Raw genomic sequence first — 19,716 nt, 5'->3', positions numbered from 1 at the left:
TACTTCTACGACTGAAAATAAAATACGGAAATTTATTTATCGTGAATTTTTTTAATTTGGTCAGAAATTAATAATATATAATATTAATTGCGCAGTGGCCATTTTTTAATCTTTTGACAGCCAGCCGGATGATTCCATTGAAATAATTTACTGCATTACTCCCCTTGTGGAAAGTGTTGGAGAGTTGTTAAAGTAGAACTTTTACTTCAAGTAAGGAAGCATACTTATTTACAATTGACGCGTGTTATTATATTACATAGAGGAGACAGATTTCTTGCTTTTTACTGTTCTGGTCAATTAGCTTGTCGATCCTGTGGTGATTCATCATCCCGAAGGCCACACTTTTCCAAGATTTGGTGAAGAATTTTGCAAGTTTTTTCTATCAAACTCCCTCTCTACACACACGTACACAAATATAGCCAATGGCATTGTTGTCTTGCTGTACAGATGAGAAAGGTTTGAAGACCATACTAGGATTTCTAGAGAGGATGCTAGAAGAGGTTAAAGGGGTGGGAGAGACACCGAGGGAAAAAATAATTGGTTTTTCAAATTAAATGCGACACTTGTGATATTCATACAAAAAATTATGGAATAAATTATAGTATTTTATTTTCATTTTCTTTGTTTTCTTCTTGGAACTACAAATTACACTTTAAATCGAGATTGTAAAACTCGGATTGTGTAACAATGGTCACTGCGATCAATATGAATAAGAAAAAGGTTCTCTTTCTTTTTTCAACACATAAATCACCATTTCATTCCATCATTTTTTTTGTTAATTTCATGTCATGTGGTGGTAGTAGTAGCCCATGTGAGCAGAATTAAGCACGCGCTCTGAATGAGCAACTCTGTAATCCAATTAAAAAAAAAAAATCAAGAAAACGGGAAAAAGAGCAATTAATTTAAACTGCGTTGAATCATTTTGTATATATATGTATGCACATATATATTATATTTAACACGTTGCCTAACATATAGTACACCTCCTAGCTTCAGCAAGAATCTCCCGAAATATCCATACCAAGAATATGTTTGATCCTACGGAATTTGGGCAATTTCAAGCAAAATTTTATGCAAAGACTGAGGCTTTGAGAAAAACGGACAGTGGTCGCTGCCTTTGATCTTAAAGACACCTTCGGGTGGATTTTCTCTGACAAGCTTTTCTTGTACATCTGGCGAAAGGGCATGATCATCCAGCGTTTGAATGTAGAATCGATGTCCAGTTCCATACTTTTCTGCTGATAAAGACATTTTCTCCATCATGGGAGTAAGAGGAATGGGTCTCATGGAAACCATAGCTAAAGCAACATCCTGGAACAAGATGATAAAAAAATCATGCAGTTAGTCCAAGTGACAAGGAAAAAATCATATGCTTTCTATTCTTAGCTTGTGTTAAACAAATGCACCAGACGATGAATTCTTGTATTTCAGATTACAAGATAGAGGATGTCAAACTTGAAGGTCGTCTACATTTCACTTGTTCAAAGTTAAATTACATATTTAAAGGAACACAAAGGATTAATAAACAGGTACACCGGGCATGTTAAAAGAGGTAGCCTTTCAAAAGCAGTTGCTTTTTAAAATTGTGAATTGGTTTGGACCGTGAAGCCAAGACAAGAAGAGCATTATTTATTTTAAAAAATCTTGTATTTGGACAGAAGCTATTTCCAAAAAACGCTCAAGAAAACCGAAAACTTATGCTACAACTTCTCTTTGACAAAAAAAAGGCTTTCTTTTACTGGACTGCTTCTAATTTTTTCTTAAAAAGGATTAAAGGAACTATAAGAACTTTAATAAAGCACTTTTCTAAGCTACATTCTTCTGTGTTCAACTATTCACCGATCCTATTCCTATGTTGCTATCAGATACCATATTATATAGAGCCATTAAGTTACTTCATATACTACCCAGTGGTTATCACTGCTTGTTCGTGGTTGTACTCATACAAGAAACAACAGATCATCATACTAAATCGCTAATCGAGAATGAATGAGTAATGAAGAAACTTTATGTACTACTGCTATGTAACTCTATTCACAAGTTCAAGAGATGATTTGAACTCCAAAATCAGTAAAGTAAACTTGCCTTAGCAGGAGATTGATTAAAATATAACCCATGCATTTGCTGTTTTTCAAACATGAATGCCGTTGGAGGATTGTCTTTACCATTACCATAAATTAGAGACTTCGACTCAGGTGAAAAAAGTTCTGCAGAACCAAGCTGCAAGAGAATTATGTCAAAGCATGATATCACAGAAAATGAATACCGCAAAAGCAGGGCGTAGTCCACAAGAACATGTCATCCTTTGTGCCTGCTAAACAAAGCAGGCTAAATGGAAAGGGTAAAAATTCGCTAAAATTTCAAGACAGATGATAAAAGCTTGCTTAATGGAGACCAACATATTAATTTTCTATGAAGGAAACAAACAAAGTTTAATCATTTTCTCTTTTGGTAAGTAAAATTCCAAAATGCAATTTCGAGAAATTCCAGATTAATTATGAGTTTCAATGTTCCACTGATTTAGGACATAGCATCAAGTTACTTCGCAAAGAAAAGAAACTTTGAGAGCAAAACTTTAAACACACCTCTTCAGCAAACACATCAAAAGGCCTCTGTCCATCAGATACCATTGTAGCACATATGTAGATGGCTTTTGAGATCTTCTCTGGGAGCTGCTCTAATGCATAGGAAATGCAAGCACCTCCACTACTGTGGCCAACCAATATTACCTGCAAAGACACACCTGTTACTCGGTCTGCAGTCAATGCCAGTCAACAGAAACTAAAAGTGGGCTCTGAAATGGATCAACTATAACTTCCAAGTACTTCCTACCTTGTCATCCTCTGACAATTTTTGCAGAAAATCAATCAAGGGTTTTGAATACTCTGCCAGTGTGGAAACCTTGTTTGTATCAGTTAGATCAATACCAGATCCTGTTAGATCCAAGGCGGTAGGAAGTAACCCTGATTCCTCGAGTAATGCGATACTTTTATACCAACACCAAGCTCCGAATCCTTCACCGTGTACCAAAACAAATTTCTTTGTTTTGAGATTCTCCAAAAACTCTGGTAACTGTAAATGATACACGTATGAAAGAGTGAAACAAATGTTTGATCATTAGATAACTTATAAAATAAAGGAAAAGGATGATCCCTTAATAGAAGGTATCTAGGGGCTTGTGCTCGTCTAAAGAAAATGCTTGCAAAAATATCCTAACCAGCCAACTGACAAGTGATATGATAAGTAACTCAGAATGGAGTTGCAGCACATCTTTAATCTTACAAGACACCGTATATAAAAATCAAACCACCATTTGCACCAAGATTTATTAAATATCACAAATAAGATTCCTCAATTTTAAAAAAAGAATCACCTTTTCACTTTCTCAAAGAAAAACCCATAAATCCCGACTTTTTCCACTCTTTGAACAGGGTCATTAATCTTAGCCACACTTTCTATGTACGCAAATAAAAAACAAACACAAATTAAGAGATAACATATATAACTCAACCTTTTTCCGTTTAGATCCTAATCGTGGCTCCCCAAATTCAAAACAAATTTCAGCCGCAAAAGTACCAGTAAATATTAACAAGGAAATTAGTGCAGACTACAAAAAGAAGCAAAAAAACAAGCATAAGGCACCGCGAACATGTAAAGCTTTACCTGTTTATTATTAGCAGGGGCACTAGAAAAAGGGTCAGAAAAATTGGTGGTGTGGCGGCGAGAGCTGGTGGATCCAATTCGCCTAGACATGGACCCATTCTCAAATCTCTGAGAAAGCTGATGCTGCTGAATAGCCAGAGCAAGCGCTTGCCTGTGCAGCAATTCTTCCTCTGTTGAACCCTTCCTCTTCGACAACGAACCCCTTTTACTTCTTGATACAATCCCACCATTCTTGATATCCTTCTTAGGCATACACATGAGCTTATTCCCCATTCTGGAAGAGTAAAGATTGAATTTTTAACAAAACCCAGATTTTATTTTTCTTGATTAGTCAGCGAAAAACCAAAGAGGCAGCAATTGCTTTTGAGGGTAAGAGAAACAAGTAGGTGGTTGGGGAGAAGGGTGGTTTTATTTTTAGAATACTGACTAATAATGTAATTGCGATGATTAAAAAACCAAAATAAAAGTCGTGTGGGAACGACCCCAAAACCAGCTCAACTGCAAATTTAAGCAAGCAATTTAATGCAAGCGATCTTTTTGAACCTTCATTGTCTGTTTGCACTGACTCCCATTGAGGTGAGAAGTGAAGACAAATGAACAATATTACTTGGTATTTTTTCCTTTTTGCAGAGAAGTGTTTTATAATTTATTTTATCTTTGTGTTTCTTGCTCTCTTGTTTCTTTATTATTATATTCCCTTTTTCTGTTATTGTCTTTTCTGCCATTGGATGACATCGCCATTCATAAAAGGTCTAATGATAACGACTCATCGAAATTTCCATTTCATGATGTCATTTGAAGGAAAATTTAATTTATAATCTCTTTTTTTGAAAAAAAATGGACAATTATTATTTGATGTGTCCCGTTATGTTAGCAAAAGATATAGTTTTGGATAAAATTCGAATGTTTTAAAAAATAATATAATTTAAAATTTTGAATGCTAAACTATTCTCCTGATTTTTTTAACAACCATTATCCTATTTGTTTCCAAAGAAACCACATCTTATGTTAAGATCAATTAATCTTTATTATTTAATATTACGAATTCGGAATCTTTACTGCTGAGTTGACAAGGTATGGTTTTAAGCTAAAAGTAGTTGATTCCTTGCTAAAAAATTTGGAGTAAAAAAGGATGCCATAATTTATTTAATTACCCAAGAATTAGTTCATTGACCAGAAACCTAGTCAGGAAAGTTAAAGATGCAATGAACTCAAGCGTCAGCTTTAGAGAGTCGACCTATACTTATTTCAAACTTCTTTTTTATATGGAAAAAGGCACATGTATCTTAACTTTTTGTATGAAACTAATATTTGGTATCAACATCTCCCATTCCGTATTTTGGATGATAATGTATGATTAACTTTTTCAAAAAATCAAGAGTTCAATCATTTGTTGTCTCGTCTCTATCATTGCCTTGTACAATAAAATTTACCTGATCAACGTGATTTACAAATTACTACGTTATCCTTTTGAATTTACTCAGAACATATCAAAAACATCGGCAGCAGGTGCCAAGGTTTTAAAAAAAAATTGGAACGAACGAACTCTCTTAGCTTGGAAAAGATCATTTAATGACGAAAAATGACCAAAGTCCAGATTTTTAGTGATTAGAAATATTTATATATAAAATACAACTAATCAAATTATACCCTCCGAAGAAAGACGAGGAGACTTGTAATAATCCAGCATTGTAATCTAGAGCAAATTGTTTCAACCTTCGCATACTAAAGGGAAAAATCAAATTTTACATTGCGATACAGATGTTGTGAAAGAGAAGTGCTACAGGAGAGTGAGTGAGAAATGGGATGTGACCGCAACTTTTGAATCGAAGCAAGGAGATATATGTTACTTGGCAATTAAATTCACACATAGGCAGCCGAAATTTCCTAAGAAAGTTTCTTAGGATCCTCCTCATCATCGTCATCGGAATCACCACTTTCTCGAAACCGTGGGTTTTTCTCCTGAAAATCAAAATGACAGAGGAATATGATGACCAGAGACGGCAATTTCAATTCTGTTGTTTCTTGAGTGGGGTCGAAAAATACACACAGGCTTCAGTAATCACATTAATCTCAATCAGATAACGTGAATGAGATCTTATCCTAAGTCTTCTCTAATCTTCTGTGATCAAATAAATTTTTTTCCAAAGCTTATAAATGTACATAGAGCATATGCACGTTGAATGGTTGAAACAAACAGAAGCAGCAGCAAATCATTTTGGAACGAGATTTTAAAAAGTAATACATAAAGGTTAAACAATGTATTGCCCTAGCATTAACGACAACAACTTACAGGTCTGGATTCATGCTCTGGAATTCTCCGGTATACATAATCTGACCTTCTCTTTGAGAAATCTGGACCCGCACGGTCATCTTCCCGGTATCGTTTGCGAGGGTAATCTGTTTTTTCAAAGTATAGAAGCAACTACTGAGTTTTAGTCAAGACAACAAAGACAATATATGATGCAACAAGAATAATACCTCTGCCATGGCGGTGAGGTCGCCCTTGATGATAGTTTCCACCAAGTCCACCAACTACAGAAGTTGAAGGTCGGAAATAAATTCATTAGGTTCATATATACAAAGATTATACACCAATATACAGATAAATCCTCAAAGATATTCATTACAACTACTTAATAACCCCATATACCATGTATCCATGTGACAGAGTTCATAGATTTCACCTTAGTCATAAACATATCCTACAGAAAAGTCAAAACTCCAAACATGTATGAACGTTTAGTTCAGCAATTCAGTTTTACAAGCAAGATGATTAACTATGTATCTATAAGCAAATGAAAATCACACTCAAGGAGACAAGGACCACCGAATAAAAATATTTTTTAAATGTGGCTATTTATACAGAAGTTTTATGTGTGTTCCGTGACAAGGAACTTAAGTTTTGTGATTGAAGACATGCAAATCATGGTTAACCAAATGCCACTTACAGTCAGAAGTCATAACAGGTGGAAATGATCCGGCACCATAGTCCACTAGCTGCCTCTGTGCTTCCAACTCTTTTTGTACTAATTTACCATAACCACCTCTACGTATGATAAATCAAGGAAACCGGCAAAAGTTCACGTCATTTTAATCAGACAGATTAATTACAGTATACCAACGGCTCTTCTTATCTTATTCCTATAAAACTATAACTCACAAATTTCAACCAACATACATGCGAAAACAAGATGTCATGCACAATGCACCGGGGGGGGGGGGGGTGGGGGTGGGGGGGGTTGCCACATGAAGTGTAGAGTACACAGAACATGACTTGGTGAAACGGATCATGAAAGGGAAGGTACAACAGCTAAGAAATCCAATATGACATGCCTCTAGAACTTGTGACAAATTACGATTTCGGTCACGATTCACATAGTTTTCGATCTGGATTTTATTCTAATTTTGTTTATAGGAACAAATATCAATAAACAATTTTCTTTCGATTATTTAGAGACGGTTCTGATTCCAGCTCGCGGTTCTGTCAACTCCAATATAGTAATGCTCAACTAAAAAAAAAACAGTAGTTCTCTAAGAATTCTAAGCATACAAAATCTTTGCACAAAGAATAATAAAACTGAGTAAAATCAAGCATGAATCCAATAATTTAAGAAGTTGAAATAACAGTTGCTCTAAGTAATAGGTTAAAAGGATATCTGGATCATAGTCAGTCCGATATTCATCCCTCACCTAGTAAAAAGAAAAGGAATCAATTAGTTCCAACAGTAGATTTCTAACAGTAGAATAGGAGGATGAAGAAAATTTATTTGCATCACCTGCCCACCACTTCGGCCACGACCCCACTGCCTGCCCTCTTGAAACCCCCAATCAAAATCAACACGAATAGGACGATCATCGAGAATTGTACCACTAATATATTTGACACAATCTTCGGTATCATCCCTGGAGTAGTACCTGACAAGTGCAAGGTTCCAATACAGCTTCCCATTTCGTTTGATCTCAAAGAGCATAAGGATTAATTAACATAAAGCAATCGAGTATTAGAGAAACTTAAAAGCTACATAACAGCAATGGAAAAAATTAATCTGTTACAACTCAAATCACCTCAAAGACATAAATTAGCATCGAGCTACAAAGACGAAAGTCATAAAGGAGCAGAAAAGGATGTCAGAATTGGACAAATTGTTACTCTTGGTGTAACTACAAAAGTGTGGCATTTTCTTCAACATTTACCAGAGAAAATATTTTGAAGCATATGACGATCAATAAATTAATTTTGAAGAAAAGCGACCCAACATTTGGCGCATAATTCAAGTTAATCATATGATAGGCAAGATGTGTGTGTATGAACTGTTAACTATATAAAGACTACACCGGCTAGTATCTATGCATGCTCAAAAATAGGTATAACCCATAAGTATTATTCATTAATGGCTATTCACCAAATGATTATCGACGTCCAACGAAACCCACAAACAGCACAATTTTCAATGCACTGGTCAATTCCTCGGGGTTAGCAACATTTCTCGAAAAAAAAAAAAGCAGCACAGAAATAACTTAAATTAATTTAATAAACTTTCAGCCTTCTGAGATGAACAAAACAAAGAAACGGCTAAAAACTTTAAGCCCGTCTGCAGCTAATACCCAAGGAACTAGAGTATATCAGTTAATGCAAAGGCTTACACAACAAAGCAGAATCCACATGGTGTTTTAGAGTTCTTATCCAAACCCATGATCATCTTCTTAATCTCTCCAGCTCGAGAGAATAGCTCATACACTTGCTCCTCTGTAGTGTAAAACGACATGTTTCCAACATAAACTGTGGTCGAGCTCAAAAGCGCCTCTTCAAATTCTTCCTGTGTCCCAGAAAACCTCCTATCCCGGTAAACTGATATCTTGTTCGGATCCTGAGGCAAAGTTAAAGCAATAATTATAGTAAATTAACAACGCCCCAAGAACAAGAGGTTAGAAGTAAACAATGCACAATTTCTGAAGAATGTGGTGCCACATTTACAGCTGAGTGCTGAATCATCAACAACCCCACAAACCCCCAACAGAAATTAGCAAGTGATAATGAACAAACCTAGAAGCGCCTTATACCGTGCAATATCAAAATGCCAAAAAAAATTAAAAAAATAATCAAAAAATGTATCAAAAGAAACCGCGCAACAATGGTGAATATTAGTGACAACAAAGCAAAAATCTGTGAAGCATAAAGCACAACATTTTATGAAAAACAAGCAAAGAGCTCAAAATCCCTAGCTGCAAATTGGAGTTCGATACTGCAAGTGTTGCATAATATGAACATAAATATTGTTCCGGAACCTTCACGTGATCTTTAATAGTTCACGAGAGTACGTTAGATGGGAAAAAACGCGAATTACCTTGAAGAGGGAGGCCATCATAAATTTCTACAAGAAAAATCAGAAAAGTGAATTCGTGAGAAATTAAAACCAAAATTAGCAACGATTACACAGATATTGTATACCGGATTGACCGACGCGACTTGAAATCGCACCGGAAAGGTTTGGGCAACGGTGAAGAACACTTGCCTATTGGTGATGACGAGGACGACGAAAGTGGGCGAGGCTTGGGTTTGGGTTGTCCCGGGCTTGTAACAGGTTTGTACTTTTGGGCTTTAGGTTTGCTCTTATCCTGGGCTTTTTTTTTTTTTTATCTATGCTATATTTACCATAACAAGTAATTCTTCATAAAAATATTATTTTTTCATGAATGATCCAAATAAAAAGATCTGTATCACAAAATACGACCCGTGAGATCGTTTAACATGAATTTTTGTTAAGTATTATACATACACTGTATTTTTAAATTTTTTTAAAAAATGAAATTTTTATATAGTTTTTACACCTCAATGAGATATGTAAAAATGGTGTAGGCTTGCCCACCAGTTTATCTTCTCATATAAAATAGGCAAGTTGATGTTTATACAGCCATTCTCTAAATATGACAAATCACTCTGTCGAAAAAACAAGGTAAGAAAAGTCATACGGAAGTGCTGGAGGGACGGCAACAGTCTTAGCTACAATCTCTGCCCTCTCTTGAGTATCTTCCAACTCGTCTGAAAACAGAATAATATTATATATATATATATATATATGTGTGTGTGTGTGTGTGTGTGTGTGTGTGTGTGTGGGCCTTGTGAAGCTTAAACGGATAAAGAAGTCTCCTTGCGTCACTGGTGGTGAGTATGGCAGTCAAATTATAAAGAAACCCAGAAAACACACACTTGGGCATTCTGCTGGAGAACGGCGAATTTTAGTTAAATATTTAAAATCAGTGGAGAAATAAGGCCAAACGTAGTTTATTAACCCAAAAAGAGTTCTTGCCTGGACCGTTAGTTCAGTTAGTCGCATTTTATGGTGATTTGATCGCCTTTGATTGGCGCATAGCTATGTGGGAGATATTGACATGTGAGTAATGTGGAGGGAGCAGAAGTAAACAGGATCCAATTTTCCCGGATGCCAAGAATGTTGAATAAGTTCTGGGTGTCTCAGAAAGTTGAAGATTTCTAACTATAAAGCTTCAGTTGTGCAGCGAAGCAATTTGCATCCATGGCGTAAGATGATGCAGCCTTTTCCAGTGTGTAAAAAAAGAAATCAGTTTAAAGTACGTTGCAGCCAAATGAAAGTAGAGGAGAGCCTAGTGGATGAAGCCTGTGAATTAGTGAATGGAACAGAACTTACAATCAGAAATGAAGCAGACTGTATTCAAGCTTATCTTTCAAGGCGGTGAAGAACAATAATGCAACTGGGATTTTGTTATTGTCCGATGTTTTAGGTTTTGAAGACTCCGCCATCAGAGATTTTGCCAACGGTGTCGCCTGCAATGGTCACAAGTAAAACCAATTCCTTTCCTCGTTATCATTCTGTTGTTGATTTGGTTCAACTAAAGCTTGCTATGTTTATCATATAACCAATTTTTTAGAGGAGCACTTGACTTCTTCTTAAGTTGACAAATGTATGGAAAATGGATGCTAACGTTAGTGCATTTTCTGATTCTTGTTGAACATTAAAACTTTGCAGTGTTCTTGTTCCAAATTTGTTTAATGCGGATCCATGGACAAAAAGATAGGCCAATGGCTTTGTTAGAAGAATGGATCTCAAGGCAGGAGCCACAGCGTATAGTAAAAGATGTACTTACATCTGCCGAATGGATGGTTAATGAATTTGCGACTGTTGGGATTTCAAACAATCTTGGAATAATTGGTTTTTGCTTTGGAGGCGGCCAGGTTATCGATGTTCTGGCACAAGGGCCTCATTTTATGGCACGAGGATAGACTCCTGTTGCTAGCAAAATAAAAGCGCCTCTGCTGTTAATCGCAGGTGACAATGACACACTTTGTCCCGTAGACATTTTGGAAGGAATTCTGAAGAGCGACAAGGAATTAAAGATGGTCATTTTTGGAGGAAGGGGACACGGTTTCGGCCACAGGCCTCAGACTCCTGAAGAAGATGCAGATGCAGAGGAAGCTTTTGTGGTCATGAGAAATTGGCTTAATAATGGCTTGCTTGTAAATAACAGATATGGTTTCGTGTAGAAATACATCTGTAAAAGTGCGTATATAGCTTAAGTTCTGTTCTATCTTCTCCGGGTGGAAAAAAATGTCCCCTCAGGTTCATTCTTTGGTTGAATCAAGTTTAGATTTTTTAATTGTGAGCGGTCATAAAGATCAAATTTAAGGATATATAAAAAATCGAAAAGGATCAAATACCTCTAAAAGTTTTATCCCTAGTTTGGGTATATCCTCCAGCTAAATTTGGATAGGGAAATATTTTATATTTGAGCTCATTCGAGCAATTATTAGCTCGAAATTGAACTTTAAACGAGCTCCGATATCATGTAGTGAAGTAGAGACCCAAGAAAACAAAGTCGGGCTGAAAGGAGTTCAAATCAAGAAAATGAAACTAAAAAATTGGTACGCGTGACTGGAGAGTTTAAAATTAAGCATCCATATGTGAAATGTTACGAGGTAGGTCCAAAAGAGAAGATAAAACAAAATGCGACGTAAAACCAATAAAGTGGAGAAGAAATTTCACTAATCGCTTGAGTATGAAAAACAGAAGCAACATAAAACCAAATAAGTAAAACCAAGATGATCCCCGTAACAATTTAAATTCGCTCTTCCGAGGCTTCCAATGTAAGTTCCAGGAGACACGGTAAAAAAAGGATAACAAAAATGGGCATTACTGATTAAAGTAGGCACTTCCTCTAGAAAACCAACTCATGAGGTTTCATGCCAGCCTTGAGGGAGAACCTTGCACCCAAATAGGCCTTCAATTCAGGGACAGACTCGATAGCTTTTAGCAAAGGTGCATCAGCAGCTTTTTGGTCATCCTTCTTCTCTGTGGGGAGTGTGGTTTTGTCCTATAGATATGGAGCATTTAAGCCATTGGACAGGGATAATCAAGAACAACAGTGTGTCGATTCATTAAAAATTTTACCTGTTTCTCTGCCTCGAAGAATTCATTCTCCCCCTTAGTCTTCTTCTTCTCAACTTGTTTGGCAAAGTACTTGTCATCAAACTTCTCCAAGCTCACCCCAGAAACATCAACCTTTGTGGATGTTCCAATAACATATGACTGGTTGACACGTCTGAGAGGAACACCGTTGATTTTGAATGGACCTATGGAAGTATTATCATTCAATAAAAAATGGGTGACCTCAACAAATTTAGTGGCCAAGCTAATGAAATGAATATCTAAAGTACCTCCCAAGATCAAAATCACGTTTCAGATAATACCAATTTCAATAATATAATTCTCGTTAATCATCAATAAGTAAAAAATTGAAACCCAGGAAAAATGAAAACAAACAGAATGTCTGAAAAACCGATTCACAAATTCAAAATATTGCAGACAGTTGCATCGTGCATATCTACATTGCAAAGAACAAATTTTTTTTACCATTCATCGTTTGCATATCATGAAACCCAAACAAAATTGATTACCGCCATAAAATGCATATAGAAATTGTAAGGCTGCGGGAAATGAGAAAAAATAGAAAAGATAAATCCCCAGATCAAAATATTTACTCACCAGTGACAAGGAGCAAGCCAGAAGAAAGTTGCTTCAAGAAGACAACCCTTTTACCCTTAAACCTTCCGGCCAATACAATCAACACTGTCCCAGGAGTAATACTAGCTCTAAATCCAAAAAACACCGAAATAAAAAGTATCAGAAAACAACATATTCTTAGTTAAAAAGCAAGACTGAGAGATAAAATCTGTAATATAACCTGAGCTTAGTGGGCTTGGCCTTGCGCTTGTTTGAGAACGGCTTCTTGACGTCATCAGCCGGGTAAAACTTCTGTGGCTTCTCCGCCACGGAAGCCGCCGCCGCCGCCGCCTTCTCGTGGTGGGGGAATTTGCCTCCGTTTTTCTGTTTGATAGCCCAGAGTCCACGTTTGTGGTACGTTGCTGATCTAGAGTATTTTCGTATCCCGCGAATGAGTTCCGGGTTACGGGAAGCTCTTGCGATCTTCTGGTTGGGCGCCATTTCAAGCTCCAGAGGTGCGTTGCGTGTTCCAATTGGGAAGAGAACAGCAGCAAGAAGAACCCTAGTAGAAATATATGCGACCAGTCTTGTAAAACCTAATTAGGCCCTACTGAAAGCCCTATGGGAAGTTCGTAAATTAGCCCAAAGAGGCCCAAACAAACAAACAGTATAACATTTGGGCTTAAACCAATAAGTAGCCCAACCGTGGTTTTTCTTGGTCCTGCTTGAAAACACTCTAGGCGTCAATAGACAACTTTCTCCATAACTTTCATATTTTAAATGACAAATTTCAATTTTTTTCTACCTTTTTCTTTATTTCTTTTTTTAAATTTTATTTTCCTTGGTTTGTTTTGATCTCAATTATCCTCTTCATGATTTTGAATAAGGTAAAAAATAGTATAAATAAAAAATCTGAATACATTAATAGCAAGTAATATTAAATATGAGATAGTCATGACGCGATATTATCTCTATACTATCTTTAGAACATTATTTCAAGAATTGATTTGACACTATATAATTAATTAGTCATATATATTAAATATAGAGTTGTGTCGTGCGTTAACTTTAAGTGGAGAATAGCATGTCGGTGGCCCTCATATCCCCAAAATGAGCAAGAAAGAGGGAGTTGTTAGCTTTCGGTTTAAACCACTCTTTTTTCTTCGAATAATAATTGTGAAATTCACGATCTCGTTTGCCATAGAAAACGACCAATTTGACAATATATTCCAATTCCAAACTTATTCCCGACCTCACCTTAAATATGTTCAGACATGAGCACGCTTCTTTAAAAAATTTCAGCTTTGCACTGAGCACAAACTGTGGATATGCCGTCTTGTACTTTTTATAACATATACGTGATCAAACACATTGTGCTATAAAAGAAAATATATCAATCATTAACCATGTCACACAACTATCGTGCACATCGTAAAACGAAAATAAAACATTAACATGACGACAGTGACAATATTTAAGGTAATGAATAAACTTTAAAATTTCATCGACTAGATTAAATAAATATAAAACTAAAAGTTCATGCAGAAATCGTCAAGACTCAGATAAGTGCTCTTTTTCAATCCCAGCTCGTCATCCATCTCTAGTCAACATTACCTCAGTCTTCCTCACCTGCATCGATGAAATCTAATAAAACTATAAGCTCAGCATATAGTCCTGGAGGTAACAGACAATACATAATAAAAACGGCATGCATGAAACATATACCTCCAACTTCAACATATTAAAATACCAACTCATTTAAAATAACGTAACACACAAGGAGTTAGCCTTTTCCCAAAATTCTCAAATTATTTTACAAAACATAGCTCATAAATTTTTTGTCGAGGTTATAAATCTTTTGACATAACTCTCCATTATAAATCTGATTTCAGACTAAACTCCTCGTAATAGATATGATTTATGACTTAACTTCCCATTATAGATTTTAAAATTTGTGGTTTAACTCTCGATAATATATCTATTTTTTTGTTTAGCCCCATAGAATGAATAACCAATTTTGGCGAGGCATACCGATTGGAAGATCGACATCCACATGTCCATAAAAAAAAAGTTAATTAACCTTGCCACATATTATTAAAATATCTTTAAAAAATTTCTTTTGGTTTACATACACGTTATGCACTGAGAATTAAATATCCATTTTGTATAAAAGTTGGGGTTTAATTCACACATTCTTCGAACACACACAACGACACACTCACACACAATTCCTATATCGTAATTTCTTTATTCTAAAACTTTTTTGCAGAACTATCAAACTAATTATAATGATAATAAATTGCTATTATAAGAACAACTAACAACGTTAAGAAACATAATTTTACTTGTCTTGAATATTTATCATATAGTAGGTCTTCACGAATCTTTATATGTGAGATGGGTCAACCCTACCGACATTCATAATAAAAAATAATATTTTTAGCATAAAAGATAATAATTTTTCTTGGATGACCGAAATAAAAGATATGTCTCACAAAATAAGATCCGTAAGACCTTGCATTTATCGTATATGGTTTGAAGATGATCCGACAAAGAGAAGATAACCACTAACACGATCAAAATTCTCAAAATCTGCTAAAAAAAACTCGGCCTCTCAAGAACCTTAGTGGTCGCTCCTCGGTCTTTATTTTCTCGAATTTCACGTTAATGATGGTTGCTTAATGTGCTTTTCTCTCTAATTAATCCGATTTTAAAAGTGCTAATAATATAATAAAAGTGATTACCCACTTGGTCTCGCAGTTAAGATTCCAGAGGAAGATACACGAACACGGTAAATGTTTGATTTTTATTTTTCTGATTTTTACGGAGACTTCACATAAATTAAATGAAAATTTATTAAAACTTAAATCTTTAATTTAATATATTAATTATATAATAAAATAACTATCATGCGGTTCAGATGAACTTTTAAATTTTGAAGCATTACGAACTATGATTAAGATCATGAAAATGTGGAAAAAAAACTATCCGCAATTAGTACGATATCAACAAATTTCAAACCTCGACTTTAACAATTGATCCGAAACATCATAAAATATTTCATAATACGTATTTTGTAATATTATTATATATCGACCATAATACTTTTGAATTGTCTTTTTCAATATATTTTTTATAATTAATTTATTATATTTTATTATTTTCAATCATTTTAAAAAAATAAATTGTAATACAAATCTATCTTAAATTAAATTTTAAAATTTTTAATCTTGTTAATTAATTTTTTATGAAAATAATATTTATTTAAATTTTAATTTATTTTTTTATTGATTTAATTATTTTTAATCAATATCAATTATAATTATAAATATTTAATTATTATCAAATTATTTAAAAATATTATAATATTTAAAAAAAACAATAATATATAATTATTATATTAAATTTTTATTTAACATCAACGTTCAAACTATTATTCAAATATATCCTTGATGTATACGGTGTGACTGGTTTTCGTTCGATACAGGATTATTTCATCCTACCTTTGCAGGTCACTGCCTGCAGGGGTTACAATCCAAGGGTCATATTTTTTTCTGGCCCAATTTTATTTTTTTTTTAATTTTTTTTTTCCATGAGGTGGGAATCTCAACCACTCTATTATGGGTGTGGGCACTGCCCCACAACACCCATAATCGACTAACCGACAAAAACATAGAGCTGCTGTGTTTGGCTTTGTCTTCTTCGAGTACTGGCCGTTCCTTTTCACACACACATCGAACTGGGAACTTGCTCTCAACTGTGCCCAATTCTTCTCCACTCGAGTACATCATAATCGATATTAGTAATGTCCGGGGAATCCACTCAAACTGACCCTCGAGTAGTTGTCCACCAGACACCGCTGGCTGCGGAGGAGGCAGAATTGCCACTACAGCAAGAGCTGGGATCTGCTGCCGAGAAACCGCTGGAGTCGGTGGACAAAGACTCGCTCACTCCTTTCCCTGTTGAAGAAAAGCTGAAGGACCTCGTTATTGTGACAGAGAAAAGCACCCCACTGGAGCCGTCGTCTCTGGAACCGCCGTTTGCGGGGGAGCATCTTTCTCTCAACCTGACGGAAACTGATTCCACTGCCTCGGACTCTAGGACGCTAGTTTCTGCTTTAGAAGTGCAATCTCAAGAAGCTGCACAATCCGAAGATGAGAAACCGACGGGAAAGAAGACGGTCCCTGTGGCTTTGGGCTCTTTCAAGGAAGAAAGCAATAATCCTTCAGATCTCTCTCATTTTCATCGCAGAACACTCGAAGAGTTCAAATATAATATACAAGAAGTTCTTAAACATGGCCTGTTTTCCTCGGACACTCCGACTGCGCCTGAAGAAGTGTCCATTTGGGGTGTGCCCTTGTTGAAAGACGATCGAAGTGACGTGATTTTGCTCAAGTTTCTACGAGCCCGCGACTTTAAAGTACAAGAATCCTTCGATATGTTGAAGAACACGATAAAATGGCGAAAGGAGTTTAATGTTGATGAATTGGTGAAGGATGATTTGGGTGATGATCTTGAAAAGGTTGTCTTTATGCAGGGACACGATAAAAACGGACACCCGGTATGTTACAACGTTTATGGGGAGTTTCTGAATAAAGAGTTGTATTTCAATACTTTTGCTGATGGGGAAAAAAGAATGAAGTTTCTGAGGTGGAGAGTACAGTTTCTTGAAAGAAGTATCAGGAAACTGGACTTTAATCCCGGTGGGATCAATACAATTTTTCAAGTTAGTGATCTCAAGAATTCTCCCGGACTCGGGAAAAGGGAGCTTCACACTGCGACAAAGCAGGCTTTGCAGATTCTTCAGGATAATTATCCTGAATTTGTGGCAAAACAGGTATTGATTTGGTTGATATGCATTTATGACGGGTTTTGGCTTCGAGGTGATTCTGGGAAATTACGAGACTCTGAAGTGATGCAATCGTGATACTGTTATTTGGATTATGTCATAATTTTGGTCTCTATTGAACTGTCTGTGTTGCGAAAAATGTGTCCTATTATACTAACATCCTCGGTATTTAGGCAATATAATTAAATGGTTCTTTGCTATATCTAAAGGAGCAGACATATAGCGATTCTTTTGTTCGTAATGCATCAGTGTAGATATTGGATAAGAGAATATAACAATGATTCTTTATCAGTTTGTATGAGGGTTGGTACTGGATAAATTTATGGAGCGGGTAATTTCTTTATCTTCCTGTGCATAGACTTTGGTTGGATGATATCTGTTTCCATGTAGGGGTATTTAATGTAATCTTTATACCCCTGTGGATTATGGAATAATTATTTCTTGCTTTTAGGTGTTCATCAATGTCCCTTGGTGGTACTTGGCGTTCTACAAAACGATCAGCCCATTCCTGACTAAGCGAACCAAAAGTAAATTTGTGTTTTCTGGATCGTCAAAGACTGCCGAAACTCTTTGCAAGTGCGAGAAGTTTTATAAATGAATAGCTCTCATTGTGATTTTTAGAGAGGTATGCGTGGTTGGAATAACCTGGTAATTGATTTGTGTAACAGGTATATATCGCCGGAGCAAGTGCCAATTCGATATGGTGGCCTTCATGTGGATTTCTGTGAATGCAACCCTGAGTTCACTATCGAGGATCCTGCCACAGAGATCACTATAAATCCTAGGACTAAGAAAACTGTGGAAATCATAATAAATGAGGTCTGCTGTCATAAAGATAGTAGCTATCACTATTGATAATTTAGAGTGAAAGATTAACAGTTTCCTTTGTGTGATTGGGTTTCTAATTTACCTGCAGAAATGCACTCTTGTTTGGGAGCTTCGTGTAGTGGGCTGGGAAGTGAGCTATTGTGCTGAGTATGTACCAAACACAAAACGTAGATACACGGTGATCATACAGAATACCAGGACGATGGCTCCAACTGATGAACCAGTTGTGTCTGACAATTTCAGTGTTTCAGAGCTGGGTACGATATTACTCACCATTGACAATCCCACTGCTAAGAAGAAGAAGCTTCTTTACAGATTCAAAGTTACGCCCTACGTTGACTGATGTAACAGGGAAGGAGAGCTCTAGTTTTCAAGTAAACTACTTACTCATCTCCCATTTTTTGAACGTATGGAGTCCTTTCTCTCGTGATAAATAGTGTTTTCAGATTGATCGTTTGTATTTTTTTTGCGGTCATTTATTTCTCCCAAGTCAGTAATCATGTTCTAATTGGAGGCAGAAATACAACTGCTGTTGTGTTATAAGCCCTCCTAGATACAAAACCCTGCTGTTGAAGGGCCGTCCGAAAAAGACGTTTGTGGCTGCTGGTAAATATGTTGCAAGATGTGGATGTTTCATTATAGAACATTTTCATTTTTCCCCTTAGTTTGGTTATTTTTGCTGTATTTTTTGCCTTGTGTTGTCTTTTTTTTTTGGAGCTCTATGACAGCATTATGTCTGTATTTACGTGATGGGTATACATTTCTTGTTATTTTCTGTTTGGTTATCATTGGAAATCCATTTCAATGATATGCATCGAATTTCAACTCATTAATAAAAATTCTGGATTGTGCACTTATGCTCCTGATATTCCTTGATGGCATATTCTTTGAATCCCTTAACCTATCGACCGCTCATTCATCTGCTCTATCTTCTTCATTTTTTAAGCAATAATCAAGTTCAGTGGTTATCACGACATTAGGTTTAGTTTGGTAGTCTGTCATCTAATCTTGACTGTGACCTATTATGACAGAAAATACGTTTCTTTCTCTTTTACATTTGTGTCCAAAAGTGATTAGCTTTCATTTCAATGTCTTTGTTCATCAATAATAGTAAATTTCTGTCGTAACCTCTTCACTATGTGCAAAGTGATGACAAATGTCAAGTGGTTGCAAGTGCATTCCGATTCCGTTGCGCGAGGTCGGTTTCGTGCACACGCGTCGGCCCATGACATGATGGTGGACATCATTTTATCATTTATGTTGCTGCAAATACGCTAAAAAACCATTTAAGAACACGATGGATGATTGATTTATGGGTTTCACTCGCCAAGTCTTCTTTCCCAAATTCCATCTGTCTGGTGAAGTTCACTTGTCAATAATGGTGCATGGTGCTCTATG

The 19,716-nt window shown here is 35.9% G+C and overlaps 4 protein-coding genes and 1 pseudogene across 6 annotated transcripts; 2 read left to right on the top strand and 3 right to left on the bottom strand.

Annotated features, from left to right (window-relative positions):
* Nucleotides 1-878: 878 nt before the first annotated feature.
* LOC140807661 (putative methylesterase 12, chloroplastic) lies at nucleotides 879-4,253 on the bottom strand. The gene is made up of 5 exons (XM_073164611.1): nucleotides 3,664-4,253; nucleotides 2,833-3,072; nucleotides 2,586-2,729; nucleotides 2,086-2,220; nucleotides 879-1,311 (listed from the first exon to the last, which is right to left on the bottom strand). Exons 1-5 carry the CDS (start codon nucleotides 3,934-3,936, stop codon nucleotides 1,039-1,041), a joined length of 1,065 nt encoding a protein of 354 aa, XP_073020712.1. The 5' UTR covers nucleotides 3,937-4,253; the 3' UTR covers nucleotides 879-1,038.
* A 1,051-nt stretch (nucleotides 4,254-5,304) lies between these two features.
* Nucleotides 5,305-9,282, bottom strand: LOC140807652 (nuclear cap-binding protein subunit 2). 2 transcript variants are annotated; one of them, XM_073164598.1, is made up of 9 exons: nucleotides 9,180-9,282; nucleotides 9,012-9,038; nucleotides 8,311-8,534; nucleotides 7,443-7,581; nucleotides 7,323-7,356; nucleotides 6,615-6,716; nucleotides 6,145-6,198; nucleotides 5,957-6,063; nucleotides 5,305-5,625 (listed from the first exon to the last, which is right to left on the bottom strand). In XM_073164598.1, exons 2-9 carry the CDS (start codon nucleotides 9,030-9,032, stop codon nucleotides 5,551-5,553), a joined length of 756 nt encoding a protein of 251 aa, XP_073020699.1. In that variant the 5' UTR covers nucleotides 9,033-9,038; nucleotides 9,180-9,282; the 3' UTR covers nucleotides 5,305-5,550. The 2 variants fall into 2 exon arrangements, with proteins under 2 accessions (XP_073020699.1, XP_073020700.1); XM_073164599.1 differs by having other exon boundaries at nucleotides 9,116-9,257.
* Nucleotides 9,283-9,753: 471 nt separating this feature from the next.
* Nucleotides 9,754-11,250, top strand: LOC140807651 (uncharacterized; annotated as a pseudogene).
* Nucleotides 11,251-11,662: 412 nt separating this feature from the next.
* On the bottom strand, nucleotides 11,663-13,210 carry LOC140807653 (large ribosomal subunit protein eL6-like). Its single transcript, XM_073164600.1, has 4 exons — nucleotides 12,883-13,210; nucleotides 12,684-12,790; nucleotides 12,090-12,271; nucleotides 11,663-12,012 (listed from the first exon to the last, which is right to left on the bottom strand). Exons 1-4 carry the CDS (start codon nucleotides 13,140-13,142, stop codon nucleotides 11,857-11,859), a joined length of 705 nt encoding a protein of 234 aa, XP_073020701.1. The 5' UTR covers nucleotides 13,143-13,210; the 3' UTR covers nucleotides 11,663-11,856.
* Nucleotides 13,211-16,311: 3,101 nt separating this feature from the next.
* Nucleotides 16,312-19,171, top strand: LOC140807650 (patellin-3-like). Of its 2 annotated transcripts, XM_073164597.1 has the most exons (5): nucleotides 16,312-17,478; nucleotides 17,942-18,066; nucleotides 18,159-18,309; nucleotides 18,407-18,692; nucleotides 18,837-19,171. In XM_073164597.1, the coding sequence occupies exons 1-4, from the start codon at nucleotides 16,447-16,449 to the stop codon at nucleotides 18,659-18,661; spliced, it is 1,563 nt and encodes a 520-aa protein (XP_073020698.1). In that variant the 5' UTR covers nucleotides 16,312-16,446; the 3' UTR covers nucleotides 18,662-18,692; nucleotides 18,837-19,171. The 2 variants fall into 2 exon arrangements, with proteins under 2 accessions (XP_073020698.1, XP_073020697.1); XM_073164596.1 differs by having other exon boundaries at nucleotides 18,407-19,171.
* The last annotated feature ends 545 nt before the right edge of the window (nucleotides 19,172-19,716 follow it).

Source organism: Primulina eburnea, chromosome 12 (assembly GCF_022965805.1).
Source record: "Primulina eburnea isolate SZY01 chromosome 12, ASM2296580v1, whole genome shotgun sequence".
Taxonomy (NCBI): Eukaryota; Viridiplantae; Streptophyta; class Magnoliopsida; order Lamiales; family Gesneriaceae; genus Primulina; species Primulina eburnea.
Note: the sequence above shows the minus strand (reverse complement) of the source record. Positions and strands in the feature narration are given on the sequence as shown.